General features: G+C 33.3%; 1 protein-coding gene across 5 annotated transcripts; it reads right to left on the bottom strand.

Moving 5' to 3' along the window:
- Positions 1-11,124: 11,124 nt before the first annotated feature.
- Positions 11,125-14,768, bottom strand: LOC108484030 (phosphoserine phosphatase, chloroplastic-like). 5 transcript variants are annotated; one of them, XR_001871185.2, is made up of 7 exons: positions 14,216-14,764; positions 13,559-13,631; positions 13,122-13,215; positions 12,554-12,703; positions 12,429-12,479; positions 12,013-12,106; positions 11,125-11,412 (listed from the first exon to the last, which is right to left on the bottom strand). XR_001871185.2 is itself a non-coding variant. In XM_017787643.2 (7 exons), exons 2-6 carry the CDS (start codon positions 14,245-14,247, stop codon positions 12,089-12,091), a joined length of 345 nt encoding a protein of 114 aa, XP_017643132.1. In that variant the 5' UTR covers positions 14,248-14,423; positions 14,533-14,768; the 3' UTR covers positions 11,125-11,412; positions 12,013-12,088. The 5 variants fall into 5 exon arrangements, 3 of the variants coding, with proteins under 3 accessions (XP_017643132.1, XP_017643130.1, XP_017643129.1); XM_017787643.2 differs by lacking the exon at positions 13,559-13,631 and having other exon boundaries at positions 14,216-14,423; positions 14,533-14,768; XM_017787641.2 differs by lacking the exon at positions 13,559-13,631 and having other exon boundaries at positions 14,216-14,420; positions 14,533-14,768.
- Positions 14,769-15,857: the final 1,089 nt, after the last annotated feature.

Raw genomic sequence — 15,857 nt, 5'->3', positions numbered from 1 at the left:
ATCCTAATCATTTGGCATAAGCGTAGGCCCATGAAATCGGTCTTACAAGTCATGTCCCCCAGAGGACGGTGTAGCATGATCGGTGAATCCATAAATCTCATCTTCCTAAAGTTGCAATGGAGCAGATTGAAGCCACTAGCCTTATCTCCCTGAAGTTGCAACAGAGCAGACTGAGGACAGCGAATCTTATTTCCCTGACGTTGCAGTGGAGTAGATTGAAGCTACAAGTTACGGATCTTATCTCCCTGAAGTTTTAGCGAAACAGACTGAATACAGCGAATCTTATTTCCCTGATGTTGCAGTGGAACAGATTAAAGCTACAAATTATGACAAATCTTGTCTTCCTGAAGTTGCAGTGAAGCAGATTGAAGCCACCAGCCTTATCTCCCTGAAGTTGCAGCGGAGTAGACTAAAGATAGCAAATCTTATTTCTTTAAAGTTGCAGTAGAGCAGATTGAAGCTACAAGTTACGGACCTTATCTCCCTGAAGTTACAGCGGAGCAGACTGAAGATAGCGAATCTCATTTCCCTGAAGTTGTAGTGGGGCAGATTGAAGCTACAAGTTACGGATCTTATCTCTCTGAAGTTACAGTAGGTCAATCAAATCCACCAAATCCAAACCTTATCTCCGTGAAGTTGCAATGGACCAGGTTAAAAACAACAAATCTTATCTCTTTGAAGATGCAGTAGAGTAGATTAAAGTGACAATTCCCATACCCCTGAAGTTGCATTGGGTTGGAACAAGGCTACCTGAAGAAAAGAAGCACCAAAAAGTCGAGATTCGGCAGGACCAGGCAAAATTGGCACTTTTAAAGTCTTTGCTCCATTGTCGTTTAATAGGCCAATTTTGGCCTGGGCCCAAATTTACCAAAACAAAACAAAAACCCAAACCAATAAATAAGCAGTCCAAAATTACATGTCCATTATAGTCCAAGTTTTTGCCAAAATCCCCAATACAGACCCAAAACCCTAGCCCAATTCTAACCCTAGCCCAAATCAGCCCAACACTTAAACTAAACAAGAAAACCTTAGCCTCCCTAATCCTCTTCAGCCGCCACTCCACCTCCACGTCAACCTCCGTACTCCTACGTCCTCGCCCAGTACCTGCAAGGACAGCAGCACAGAGAAGAAGCAGTAGCAAACAAAAAACAAAAGCAAGTAAAAGAACAAAAACTGTAATGAATTTTGGCTATAAAAAGCCACCACAAGGGAGTTGTACAAAAATATTTCACAGAGAAATATATGAAGATAAATCGAAAACAAAATCAAACAAAGGTCATTTTTTATTTTCTTTATTTTTCTGTTCTTATTGCTACTAGCTTTTTTCTTTCTTTTAAAAGAAAATAAACAGTAAAAAAGGGTCGACATTTTACTTTTTTTCGATTTTGTGTTGTCGTGGAGGGAGCTGAGGCCGCCATTTCCTATGAAAGATGGCATTTTTGGATCGGGGAAGTCGAAAGGCCAAAAAAATGGCATTGTTTCGATTTTTCAGCCACCGTAGACAGCGACGCCGTCGTCGGTGATTGGCAGCCACCACGATGGTCCTGCGACCGAACCTAGGCCGGAGCTCGGATGAGGGGAGAGGGTGAGAGAGTTTGAAAGCTCTCAAAATTTTTTTTAAAATCAAAGAAGAATGGTTTTTTTTTTTGAAATTTTTTAGTTTATATAGCAACACTAAACGACGTCGTTTTGGTGTTCAAATTTATACGCCAAAACAGCGTCGTTTTGAGCCTTACCCGCACTTAACCCGACCCACAAGCAGGATCCGCGTGTTTTCACTTTGACGGGTTATTTGTGAATCTAGTCCCTCCGCTTTTATGGCCTATTGCGATTCGGTCCTATATTTTTTTCTTTTAATTTTACCCTGTAATTTTTGTAGTGTTCCATTACAATCCATATTGAGGTTATGCGTTTTGAAGGATGGGGATTTTATCCCATCTGGTCCTCCATTTCATTCGCGTGTCACAATTTGAGCCTGATATTTTATTTTTCTCCGATTTTTCCCTTTTAAATTTATTTTGTTTCGATTTAATTCAGGTTTGATTAATTTCGTTATTTATTTATTTTTATTTGTCTATTTCCTTTTAAATACTAAAATTTAGATAATATTTATATATTATATTTACCTATCTATTTATTCATTACTTGTTTTATGTTTAGACTTGATTTATCAATTCATTTATTTATTTATAATCCTTTTACTTTAAAAATATGTAAATTTAATATTATTTATGTCATGTTATTTATTTATTTATTTTATTTATTTATTCTTCTAGCACTTTTTTTTTTTGAAAATGTTTTAATTGGATTTTATTTATATTTACTTTTCATCAAGTATCTTTCATTTTCATCCTTTTATTTATTTTGAGTTATTTCATTTACTTGGTTGTTGATGCCTTAAATTGATGTTCATATTACTATTACATCCATGTTGTTACTACCATGATATTCATTTATTTATTTGTTATTTATCATCCTAATATTCTACCCGTATATCTATTTTCACATTATTTCATCGTCATTACGTGATTGATTATGTTTAAATCTATAGGTCGGTTTTACACTACACCCCAAATAAGAGAAGTACACATCGTTTAAATATTGCATGAGCTATTTTTTAAAAAAAGGAAAATTTTCAAAATAAGCAATGTCCAGTATTTTGGAGATTCGAGAAAACGTACCCTAACTTAAGGGTTTCGATTTTTCTTCTCGAACCTAAATAGACAAATATCCCTTTAAATTTTTAAAATACATGAATTTTTAAATAAAAAATAAAGGCGATATTCCGCGTTTAGAAACTCGAGAATAGTTGTACCTTAACTTACGGGATTTCGATTTTTTTTCTCGTTGGATTTAAACAATCGAATACCCTTTTTAAAAATCAAAGTATAAATTAAAATAAAACGATTAAAAGGCAAGCTTATTTTCAAGGGTGCAAATGTCTTGTTTTTTTACCAACATTTTGTTATCTCGAGACGAGAGGGTCTTTAATGCTCGTTTAAATTTATTCAAGCATTTTTTATCAACATTAATAAAAAAGGATCGTATTTTAAATTCTTTTCAAGTTTTCGACTTTCGACATTAAAACATTAATTAATCAATTAGGTACCAATTTTGGGCATTACGAGGGTGCTAACCCTTCCTCATATGTAACTGTCTCCCGGACCCATTTTCTCGAATTTCGTAGACTAAAATTGTTGTTTTAGTAAGTCAAAACATTTTATTAAAATGATCAATCACAAGGTGACCCGATCACACCTCATAAAAAAGATTGGTGGCGACTCTCGCAGTTTTTCGTTTTATTAAAATAAAAAGTCGAACCTTTTCAAAATGGTTTCAACACTTGGTTTTAAAATGTTTTTCGACTTGTTTTAATCTAATTAGAAGGTTTCTAAAGTTACTTTGAAGTTTAGTTAAGGAATTCTTGAGTTTTAATGAATTTTCATGATAATGGCCAAAACTTGCAGAAAAATGTCGATACCTTAAAAGTGTAATTTTGTGTAATTTAAAGGCTGTGAATTTGTCATAGATGATTATGTAGATGAACGGAATTTTTTTTTCGTGCGAAAATATTTAGTGTAGGCTGAGATATTTGAATTTAAAGTTTTTTATATCGAAGGTTTTAGTTAAAAGTGAATGTAGCTTAGGCTATTGTTTTTTATTGTTTAAGGTGAGCCGATGACTAATTGTTGATTGTGTGCTTGTGTGGTTTGTCTTGTTGAAGTGTCGAAGTCTATAGGACCTTTAATGGGTAGAGACAAAGGCAAAGAAAAGCTTGTCTAAGCTTTTGACTTTTCGGCGAAAGCATATTTCTGGTGAGTGTCTTGGGATCGCTATTCGTAGATGATTCATTGTGTAATTGAGAATTTAGAGGTAGCCTAAACCCCCACTCTAAATTCCGAGTGTAAGTGTACTCACACCTATGATTAAATGTGAAATATGTTTGCTTGTGAATTTTTGAAATTGTGAATTCATGAATATATATGAAATGCTATGATATATGCTATGTAACGCCCCAATTTTCGGGAATCCTGTGAATGTTGGCATAGGTTTAATTATGTTAGTGGGCCTCTAAAAGGCCCAAGCTTAAGATAGAACCCGGTAATTTTAGTTAATTTTTGTTCCATAAGAAAAAGGGGGTGAAATTATGAAATAGGACCTATGTGAAAATGTTTGAAAATGGTATAGGCTAAATTGAAGTGGCCAAATAAATAGGAGTGCAAAATTGGAGGATTTGCATGACAAACCTCCCATTTTACATGAAGTGGCCAGCCATCATGTTGTTGTAGACAAAATGTACACTTGATATCCATAATTTATGGTACCAATTGATAATAGGTTAGGTAAATGTTCAATGATAATAGGTTAGGTAAATGTTCCATGATAATGAGTTAGGTAAATGTTTCATGATAATGGGTTAGGTAAATGTTTCATGATAAGAATTTCATGTCTTTTGTATTAAAGAATTAAATGGATGAAATATGAAGTTTTATTAAAAGAAAAATGGGTGAAAAGAACAAAGTTTTGTCCATCTTTGTTGATCATAGTTGAAAGTTAGAGAAGAGAAAGGAGAGGAGAAAGCTCTTGAGTATTCGGTCATTAGGAGGAGGAAAATTGAAGGTAAGTTCTTGGTACCTTGTTTCTATTTTGAGGTTCATGAGTTCTTCTTGATTCTACCTTAACTCTTGAAGTATATTTTGATTTTTAGTTGTGTTGTGAGCATTTGGTCATGAATTAAAATGAAGGAAATGGTTGTTGTTTCATGTTCTTTTGATGAAAAATGGAAGATATGTGAGGTTGAGCCAAACAAATGAGCATGCATGTGCCTTAGATGCTAAAGGGAAAAATCGGCTAACATGTTGTGCTTTGAAATGATGAAATGGAGATTATGCTTAAGTAAAAATCATAGATATGTGATGATTGATTGGTGATATACATGTTTAAATAACATGCATGCAAGATAGGTGTATGAAAGAGTGATTTGGTAATAAATCTGCTTGAGACAGCAGCAGTAACGTGACTTTGGAAAATCACCATAAATTGTGGGAGATGAATTAGAAGCTGAATAAATTATGTAATTAAAGCTTAATGGGTCTAGTTTCAAATGGAATAAACGAGAACATATTTTGAATTCTGTACAATGAGAAATTTGATTCGTAATAAAGAGTGGTCAGATTAGTCAAACAGTGAAACATGGGAAATTTTAAGAAAAATCTGGTATTGATTGGCTAAACCAAAAATTCTGAAAATTTTATGGATAGAAGATATATGAGTCTATTTTCATGGAAATTTAACGGCATTTGATTTGGAGTTTCTTAGCTCCAGTTATAAATGATTTAGTGACTGTTGCTCAGGAAGACAGCTTGCAGTGAAATTATGATTATGTGGTAAACATTGACAAAAATTTGTTAATGAGTTGCTTATTAATTTCTTATAAGCTCACTATGATCTGTAGGTGTGGTTGGCCGAATATTGAAAGGGGTTAATATGTAGTTTGTATTTGAATAGTTAGATTAACGTGTAAGTAATCCAATTGTAGGCGGTTCGTGTGTGGATCTCGTCAACATATCGTCATAAGCAAATGTGTGTAACTAACACCCTCTTTCTTAGTCTAGATCGGCAAAAGTCGAAAAGCCAAAATGCGAAAACCGGTATTTTGTAGATTTCTGAGTGTCGAATGCTCGTGAGGTAAATCGATTAATGTTTTTGTAAGCTACAATGTTTGGACCGCAAAGTGCATGATTTACGTGCCTCGATATTTTTGGGCTTAATGGGCCAAAATTGGAATGATGGGCCAACGGCCCAATTGATAAGAACCTTCGGTAGTGATTCGTTAGTACGTGAAAAGTAGGAATATGCATGAAAAACCCTAAAAGCAGCTAAATTACTATAATACCCTATGTATGGAAAATTATTGTTATACCCCTAGGTGCAAAATTACCGAAATACCCCTAAGGTTAAATTGACCTAAATGCATGTTTGATTGTTGTTATTTCTGCATGCCATGTTGTTATTATCGATGCATGGGATTGGGATATTGACGGAGGAAATCTTGAAAGTGGCTTGTCCACGTCTTGGAGGCTTTGCCTCAATTTATCGATAATCGAGCAAAAAGGCCGCAAGCTGTGGAGTGTTGGGTGGGTGGGTTGAGCTATTCCCCACATGGAGTGTATGGCTGGTACGGTGGAGTGTAGTGGTTGGTGGGTTGAGTAGTCTCCCAAATGGGCTTGCATATGTTTCTTGATGTTGCATGTATTTTGAAATGGGCCTATGGGCCATCATCATTATCTGAATAAGGGCTAAGGCCCGTTTATTATAATCTGAAAAGGGCTCGGCCCAGTACCACTATTACCCAAATGGGCTTGCATATGTTCTTGATGTTGCATGTATTTTGAAATGGGCCTATGGGCCATATCATTATCTGAATAATGGGCTAAGGCCCGTTTATTATAATCTGAAAAGGGCTCGGCCCGATACCACTTATTACTGAATGGGTTTAGGCCCAATGGGCTTGAGTGACTTGGGCTTTGAATGGGTTTTCCTTACACATCGAGTTTCCCAAACTCACCCTTTTATTTTCATCCACGCAGAAATCCCCAACCATAGTGGGCTTGGAGCGTGTGGGAATTGAGATGGCCACCCGTTCTGAAAGTTTGATTTTCTTCTCGTGAACTAGACATCCTTTTAATTACGTTTGAGGTTTTGGGCTTTTAAATGTAATAAGGCCGCTTATTTATTTTTGATGGTTTTAATATGTATTACTAAGATAGGTAATACTTATTTTAACTGTTGAAATTGGATAGCTTTAGGGCGCGTTTTCAAAAGTAACAATTGATTTCAAAATAACACGACAACAAGCAAAGCTTCCGCAATGAAAGTATTTTCCAAAATTAATCACTTTTCCTAAAAATGACTTAATCAAATCGGTTTCCTAGAAATATCCATGACGTTAAGGTGTGGCAATGGCGGTATGCATGTCTAGGATTGGATCCGAAGGAGCTTGGTATAGCGGTCAGATGGACTCACCACCTCTTTTCCGATTTCCTACCTGGTGCACCGCTTCCATTCACTTTAACCCTTAATGAATTAATCTTTTGAACATCAAGTACGATTTTCTGGACTTAGAATGGAAATTTTTTTTTTACGTTTTTGATGTGGCATGCCGGATCCGGACTTAGAAGATCAATTTGTTGTCGTCTTTATTATAACTTCTGGGCCGGGTTTGGGGTGCTACAAGCTATAAGCTTGTTATTAGGAGTGAGCAAAATTCGATTCGATTTGAAAAAATCGAAAAAAATTTGAATTTCTAATTATTCGAATCGAGTTAATCAAATTAATCAAATCAACTGGAATTTTTTTTGAATTTCGAGTTCGAGTCGAGTTGAATTCTCTAATTCGAATAACTCGAATAATTCGAGTAAACCAAATATAAACTATATTTTTTAATTTTTTGAAATTTTAGGCTTTTATTTAATTACTTAACCCAATTTTCCCCAAGCCCAAACATTTCATTTTATCCCATTTCCCCAACCCCAAGCTCTCTGCCCAAAAATTTATTTTCCTAAAACCCAATTCCTCCCCCAAATTAAACCCCCAACCAATTCCATCTAACAAAGTCCAAACCCCAAATTATTTTTCTCATTCTTTCCAGTCTTCATTTCTACGAAAATCAAACCCTAAAATATATTTTTCTCAAAAAAACCCCAAAAATAAACCTTTCTTCGGTTCTTCCTTCTTCTTCATTCAAACCTTCAAATCAAAACCCTTACCTCCTTACCTCCAAATCGACTTGTTGTTCCTTCTGATCAAGGCACTTTGTTCTCTTCCATTTTAAGCTCGAAGTTTTTGCATCTTTAAGGTTTGTCTTGAAACATTTTTGAATTATTGAATGATTTTCCGCTCTATTTTCATCTTTGTTTAAATTCTTGAAACATTTTTGAATTATTGAATTATTTTCGCTCTATTTGCATCTGTTTCGCTTTCGCTCCATTGAATAATTTTCAGCTCACTTTATTTTCCTTTTCCACTTACCTGTTTGCTGTTGTGGAGAAGGTTACAATTCATTTAGGGAAAAAGAAACTGAACATGTGGGGGATTTACCATTTGGAAAGGGAAAACAAAATCTTGAAGAATGTGTTTTGATTCAATGGTTTTTCATAATAAAAACCCAGACCCGTATGATTTTTTTATCTGGGTTTACTTGATGAATCTATAGGAAAAAAACTGTTGTAATGTGTTATTAAGTGTTATCTAAAGAAGTAAAAATACCCCACATCAATTTTTACTGCTTGATTGAAACTTTATTTCTTGAAACTCGTATGATTTTCTCGTTAGAGTTTTAAAATATTTAAATTAAGAAATTATTAATTCATAAGGATATTACTATTTCCTAGGGGTTTACTAATTTATAAGAATTTTTTTAAAAAACTTTGTTAATTAATTTTTATTCCAGCTAATTTTCACTGGATTTAAAGTGTCTGTGTCTACAACAACCTCAATCGATTTTACTAATTACCAAAAACAAAGATTGAACCAGTAACTGCCAATTAACCAGAAAACAGATGTTCATAGAATAATTTGAAAATGAAAAATCTATGTTCTGTAGATATAGATATTTAGTAAGAAACTGGGCTACCTAACTAGGGGTGACCTATTGATAGGGTTTACTTTTCTAAAAGTAACAAGACACATTTTTAACTGGAATTTCATTCTTATTCTTTTTTTTTTTGTTTAATTTATGCTATTGTACTATTATATTAATTAATTTTTAGTTTAGCTAATTTATTAAGTTTGATTTTAAATCAATTATTGGTCATGGTTAGTGATTGCAAAAAATGTTTACTTGTAGATGAGTGATTCAAAGCGAGATGGTTCAACTCAAAGTTCACAAAATTCTTCCCTAAATAAATATGATCAAACAAAAACCAAGGAAAATGTTCAAAAAAAGATTACTCCAAGGCAGCATGTTGGAACCATTTCACCAAATTTGTGACTAAATAGGGGGAGAAGAGAGCAAGGTGCAATGCATGTGATGTTACTTACACCATGGAATTCAACTTCGGGTTCTACAATGAATTTGAATAACCATTTTAAAACATGCCTAAAAAGACCTCGAGGTAATACTTCTAATCTGAAGCAATCAGAATTAGCATTTGTGAAGGGTAGCCAAGAAACAACGGATTTATCAACATGGGTGTTTGATAAAGATGCTATTAGAAAAGCATTAGTTTGTATGATAATTGTGAATGAACTAACTTTTAAAATTGTAGAGGGAGAGGGTTTCGAATACTTTCTTTCTATATCATGCCCACGATTTAGTCTTCCATCTCATTGGACAGTTAGAAGGGATTGTCTTGATTTATTTAACTCTATGAAGAGTGTGATGAAGAATTGTTTTGAAAAAGATATAAGTGGAGTTTGTTTGACTACAGACACTTGGACTTCATTGCAGAAGACATCTTACATGGTTTTAACAGCATTTTGGGTGGATGATGAGTGGAGGTTGCAAAAAAGGATTATAAATTTTGGCCCAATATCCGCTCATAGAGGTGAAAGCATAGGTCAAGCCATTGAAAAATGTCTTCTAGATTAGGGGATTGAGAGGATCTTCACTATTACGGTTGATAATGCATCCGCCAATAGTATTGCCATTCAATATTTGAGAAAGAAATTGAATCATCAAAATGCTTCTGTTGCAAATGGAAAATTTATTCATATGACATGTATTGCACACATTCTTAATCTCATTGTGCAATACGGTATTAAGGATGCTTCTGTGTCTGTGGATCGAGTTAGAGGTGTTGTGAGGTATATAAGAGCATCACCATCGAGGTTGACAAAATTCAACCAACGGGTAAAAGAAAAAATGATAGGTAGTAAGGCTCAATTGTGTTTAGATGTGCCTACTAGATGGAACTCAACATATATGATATTAAAGGTGGTTGAAAAATATGAGCGTGCATTTGAATCATATGTACGTGATGACCATAATTTTTTTCTTGACCTTACTGCTGGAGATGGAGTTCCTACATTTGATGATTGGGAAATTGTTCAAAGAGTTATAAAAGTATTAGAGCCTTTTTATCATCTTACATTGAAAGTGTCTGGATCTTTGCATGTTACCTCTCATTCTCTTTTTGAAGTATTGACGGATGTGCATTGTCTTTTTGATGGGTGGCAAGATTGTGGAGATCTAGACATAGTTTCTATGACATCCAAAATAAGAGATAAATATAATAAGTCACTACAACAAAACTGACTTTTAGCGGCGTTTTTTTAGGCCTTTAGCGGCTTTTTAAGCGCCACTAAAACTATTTACGGCGTTTTTACAAGCGCCGCTATAGATGACGCCGCTAAATTTTGCGACGTTTATTTGAGAAAACGAAGGTAAAAGTCATGGCCTTTAGCGGCGCTTTTCCCAAAAACGCCGCTAAAGGTCATAAAATTTAAAAAATAAAATATTATAAAATATTATAAAGGTCATGAAAAATATAAAAAATATAAAATTCATTATCAAACTATTGAGAAGAATAATGTTTATGATATAAATATAAAAATTTTCTATTAAAATTCTATTAAAATTCATTATCAAATTAAAATAAAAATAAAAATATAGAATCAAAACTAAAATAAATAATAAAAATTAGATTAAATATAAATATAAATAAAATACAGTAAGTTTTTTACAAACAGCAAGTCCAAATACAGCATCTTGTTTGCGAACCTAAACAACACTCAGTAAATTATAAATGTTCTTCTTGATCCTTTAAAGGAAAGATTACCAAACCAGTTATCGTGTCGTAATGATAAATATAGATATCGATATTACCTGAATAATACAAGCTTGAACAAGTCAGAATCAAAGAACAACCAAACCAGATCAAGTGAATCAGGAAATGCAGATGAAGCATATTCATATATAAGCTATATGTTTAGCTGTAGGCAAGTCCAACTAACTTAGAATGAATGAATTATTAAAAATTTTATTAAAAAAGTATATATATATAAAAAAAAAAGAGTTTAAATGAATAGTTTGAATCAACAGAAAAGAAAAGCTATGATAATTTTGAAGACTTTCATGCCTAGATAAATTAAGTTGAAAAATTATAATTTGAAGGCAAAGTATTTCAAAGATTACCACAAAGCATATCATGTAACAACAAATGCTTTATCCAAAACAGTAGATCAAAATAATAAAGCACCAAACTTGTATACTGCCCACCATTATAAGTCACTAAAAGCAAGAAAAACAAAATGAATTAATTCATGGAATTCACGAAGGTTAACATCAGACATGAGTTTAAAACTTTGCCTTCGGAAGGATGTTCAAAACCAGAATCCACAATAGATCGAAGCAGCTCCGGTTTCAGCAGAAAGTCTGTGAATCCCGAACTGTGAATTCCAACATACCCCCTACACCACATAAAAAAGAAATGAAACAAATTAAAATCAAATTGCTTTACACTAAAACTAGCATAAACTGGTAATAAATTGCTAACCTTTTTTTCCACCATAAATTGGTATATTACGATCCTTAACCAGCTAATAACTTAAACAAGATTAAGCTTCAATAGCACTTTTGATTTTTTTAGAACTAACATCATATGATATAGGCAACATCTTTTACCTATTCATGATTCCTAATCATGAAAGTATAACTCTCCTGCAGATTTATTTAATGGGATTTTTTACTCTCGAGTAATTTGAAGTTGGGAATAAGAGTTGTTAATTTCTTGACTAATACTTTCAAGCTCCAAACTGAGAAACAAGTTCTCTAATTTCTTACTGCAAATTCATGAGAAAAAGATTGTTCATAATTTTATGGCAAGTTCTCTCTAAATTTGTGTTTTCCAGTTTCCTACATTCAAGTTTTTATTTTCAATATCATCAAAATATTGCAAGTGATTTCAGATCTGCATTTATCAGAAGGGCAAATGAAACCACATGAATGCCTTAACAGAACAAAGTAAAACAGAGATGGTCTTTCAAGCATTTAGTAGCATAGTTGCATACATTGATCATTTGGCAGAAGCCCCCGGAAATTAGATAAACATCGGTATTCCTTGCCTTCAGCTTCTTGACTAATTCTTCAATGACGGGCGAAATCCTAAAGATCAGGAAGAAGAATAATGAACTAGGCTATCAAACATCATGTTAAAGAGAAGATTAAAAAGAAAGGCAAACAAGAATAAAAAATCGTTAACTCATTGAGGAGTTGATGCCCTTCAGTAGTCATTTTTAGTAGAGGGCAAAATGCAATTTAGCTCTTAATACAAAAGCCTCCATGATACTTTTACCCAATATTCTTATATTAAATGCAATCTTTAACCGTTAATATATTGATTCCCAATGCATTGAAGGAAAATTACTTTATATGGTAACCTTAAAGATTAACTATATCTAAAGAAAGTTAAGATGAATTTACTAACCTCAAGAGTAGCACCACCACTAATCATGACTAATGCCTTGTATCCCTTAACCTGGAAATTTTTTTTTGTTAGACTTGGAAAATGAACTTTTAACCGACTAATACAAAAAAAGCCATAAGACTCACCTTTCTTATTTGTTGAACAGCAGTAGCTTTTCCTTCACTCCTCGAAGTGGGCTCATTAGCATCGAATCCCAAAAACTCCCCAGAACTTCCAAAGAGCAGCTGATTGGCAAAAATGTTTTCTTGCGGAATTCCAATGATTGATGCAACAGGCTACAAAAACGCTTCTCAATTAACTATTTTCTGGCAGTAGTTGGCCAATGGTTAACCATTGGAAGATTATATTAATATACAATAACATGGCTCTCTCAATAGTAACGAACCTACATACTGTACAATGACTCTTACTGATGACAACATTACCAATATCACACTTTCATAATTTTATATCTAATTGGTTTTTCAGAAGTCACCATTTGCTGCATGTGTAATATCTAATGTCAAGTAAGGATTTCCATTTCGTGTTTTCCAGTTTCCTACATTCAAGTTTCTATTTTCAATATCATCAAAATATTGCAAGTGATTTCAGATCTGCATTTATCAGAAGGGCAAATGAAACCACATGAATGCCTTAACAGAACAAAGTAAAATAGAGATGGTCTTTCAAGCATTTAGTAGCATAGTTGCATACATTGATCATTTGGCGGAAGCCCCTGGAAATTAGATATACATCAGTATTCCTTGCCTTCAGCTTCTTGACTAATTCTTCAATGTCGGGCGAAATCCTAGAGATCAGTAAGAAGAATAATGAACTAGGCTATCAAACATCATGTCAAAGCGAAGATTAAAAAGAAAGGCAAACAAGAATAAAAAATCGTTAATTCATTGAGGAGTTGAGGAGTTAATATGTAAAATTTTGGAGCAATTTCCAAAGTAAGAGACAGACAAAAAGAGACCTACAAGTAAAAGTTTCATGCAAATTAAAGTTCTAAAACCTCAAGTCCAAGTACTGCAATGAACATATATGTCATTTTTCAACTAAATCCAATGAATAAAAAACCCTTAAATCATAAGAAAAACACACACACACACACACACACACACACACACACACACACAGAGAAATACCAATTGGACTAATAGTTGATCCTCTTTCAGTTGAGACCAAAACTGCTAGTCCTTGTACTTCTGGTTGCTCATCCTAACAAAACAAAACAAAAACATACACCTACTCATCCCGTGCCCCAGATATTCTTTAAGAGCCTAGACTATCATTTAATGGAATAAGGAAAAGAATCATTCTTAACATTCGCCAAAGCAATTATATAGTTTTAGATGAACTATTGCTGCCAAAATTGTGCAAATAATAAACCAAGCTTAAAATCAAAATCAAGAGAAAACAAAGGTGTACCAATTTACGAGCTAAAAACAGACAGCAACTATGAAAATATCAGCCACAGAACATGCTTGTTAGATATATCAAAAATCAATAAATACTATCTCCGTGCGGTGATTTTAGAATTAAAAAGAAAATGAGATAGAACATAAAAGATTTAAACAAAAAACAAAGATGATGTTGCCTCCATCCGGTTCAGACAGATCTAGCTTAGTCAATCAAAAATAAATCTCAAAACCACAAATACCCATAAAGATCTCAATAAACACTAGATCAAAACATGCAGATATATTAAAAGGCAAACAGAAACCCAAAAACCCAGTATGGGATCAAAAGAAAATTTTTATTAAAGAAATCAAATTTAAAGAAAATGAATAAAAGAAAGGTACCAAATGACTAGAGAAGATGACTTTAGAGCCATGACCTATCAAATATTTGATGGTGGGAACAGCAGCACGGATCATTGTGTCATCAGTTATGTTGAAGTTATCATCCAATGGAACGTTCAGATCGACTCTAACAAACACTTTCTTTCACTTCAAATCAGCTTCCTTCTAGCCCCCAACGCTATTCTTTGTAGCCATGGTAGTAGCACTTCTTCAACAACAACCAAACGTATAAACAACGCTACACCCGAAGAAAGGACTAGAGAACCGATCTGCAAAATCAATAAGAAAATGGGAGTATTCAAAGTGAGAGTACTTACGAAGATGAGAGAGGCGGATATATCTAGACAGTGAAAAGAAATGAAGGATCGAGAGAAAAAGAGTAATAAGAGAAAAAGAGTAGCTAAATTTTATTTGGGGGATTTAGGGCAAGCGACATAGATGAGAAGAAGAGGGAGTTTGGGAGTGAGCGGGATTTTTTGGGAGTGAGCGGGTAAGCAAAATTAAGCTATAATGGCCTTTTTTTGGTAAAATTATGGACTTTTGCGGCGTTTTCAAAACAAACGCCACTATAACTTAAATTTTTTGCGGCGTTTTTAATACTTAATTTTAATTTTTTTTCATTTTAACATATTTTTTTCTATTTATTCTTTCACAATTTTTGTGCTGAGATTACCATTTTTGGAATTTTTTAATTTTGAATATTGAACTTTTTAACTGAAATATGGACTAAAATATTAAATATTAAGTTTTAAGTTTTTAATTTTTTTTGAGGATTTTATAATTTTTAAATTATCGTATAAAATACAAAAGGAAACTTTAATGAAATAAAATGAAATCGATGAATTAAAAAAATATAAAATGACACAGCAAATTTAATTATTTATCAAAATAACCGAGCCGTTGTAGCAGAAAATGTGGTTGCTAGAATATGATATTCAAGTAAAATAAGATGAACATGGTGAATGTAGTTACTAACCTAAAAGTGAAGTCAGCCTTGTTTGGAGGAATCGACAACCTCGTTTAATTCACCAAATATATTCGGGCAGCAGAGAGGACACTCGACGACTATGCAGCAGATGCACAGGGCAAAGGCGATGGAGGGGATGGGTTGCGATGCACGGGGCGAAGGCGACAAACGAAAACGTTTAAGTTAGAACTTTATTTTGTTTGTAATGAAACAGCGTCGTTCAAATCGAATTTTATCCCTTGTTGTTAAACGTCGTCGTTTAAGCCAAATGGTAATGCAATTTGGTGGCGTTTTTTAGAAGCACCACTAAATGTTTAATACTATAAACTGAAACTGCATCATTTTAGTAGACTAAAAATAGAATTTGCGGCGTTTTCTGGCTAAGCGCCACTAAATTCTTTTCTCATGTACGGTGCTGTTTGTACAAATTTTAATACATTTTAATGCCTTTTTTGTTTATCATTTTTTCTAAAAGATCTAATATTTTAAATATGTTTAGATTAAATATTTTTAAATATAAAAGCATTAGTTGGTTGATTGTATAAAATTTTATCATTTAACAAATCTCAAGTTGATCTATTATATATAAAAGTTTATCTATTTTCTCTTAAATAATTTAAACTATATTCATAATTTTAATATATTAAATTTAATATTATCTCTTTTACAATTATA

This window comes from Gossypium arboreum, chromosome 2 (assembly GCF_025698485.1).
Source record: "Gossypium arboreum isolate Shixiya-1 chromosome 2, ASM2569848v2, whole genome shotgun sequence".
Lineage (NCBI taxonomy): Eukaryota > Viridiplantae > Streptophyta > Magnoliopsida > Malvales > Malvaceae > Gossypium > Gossypium arboreum.
The sequence above is the reverse complement of the archived record's forward strand: the minus strand, read 5'-3'. Positions and strand labels throughout refer to the sequence as shown.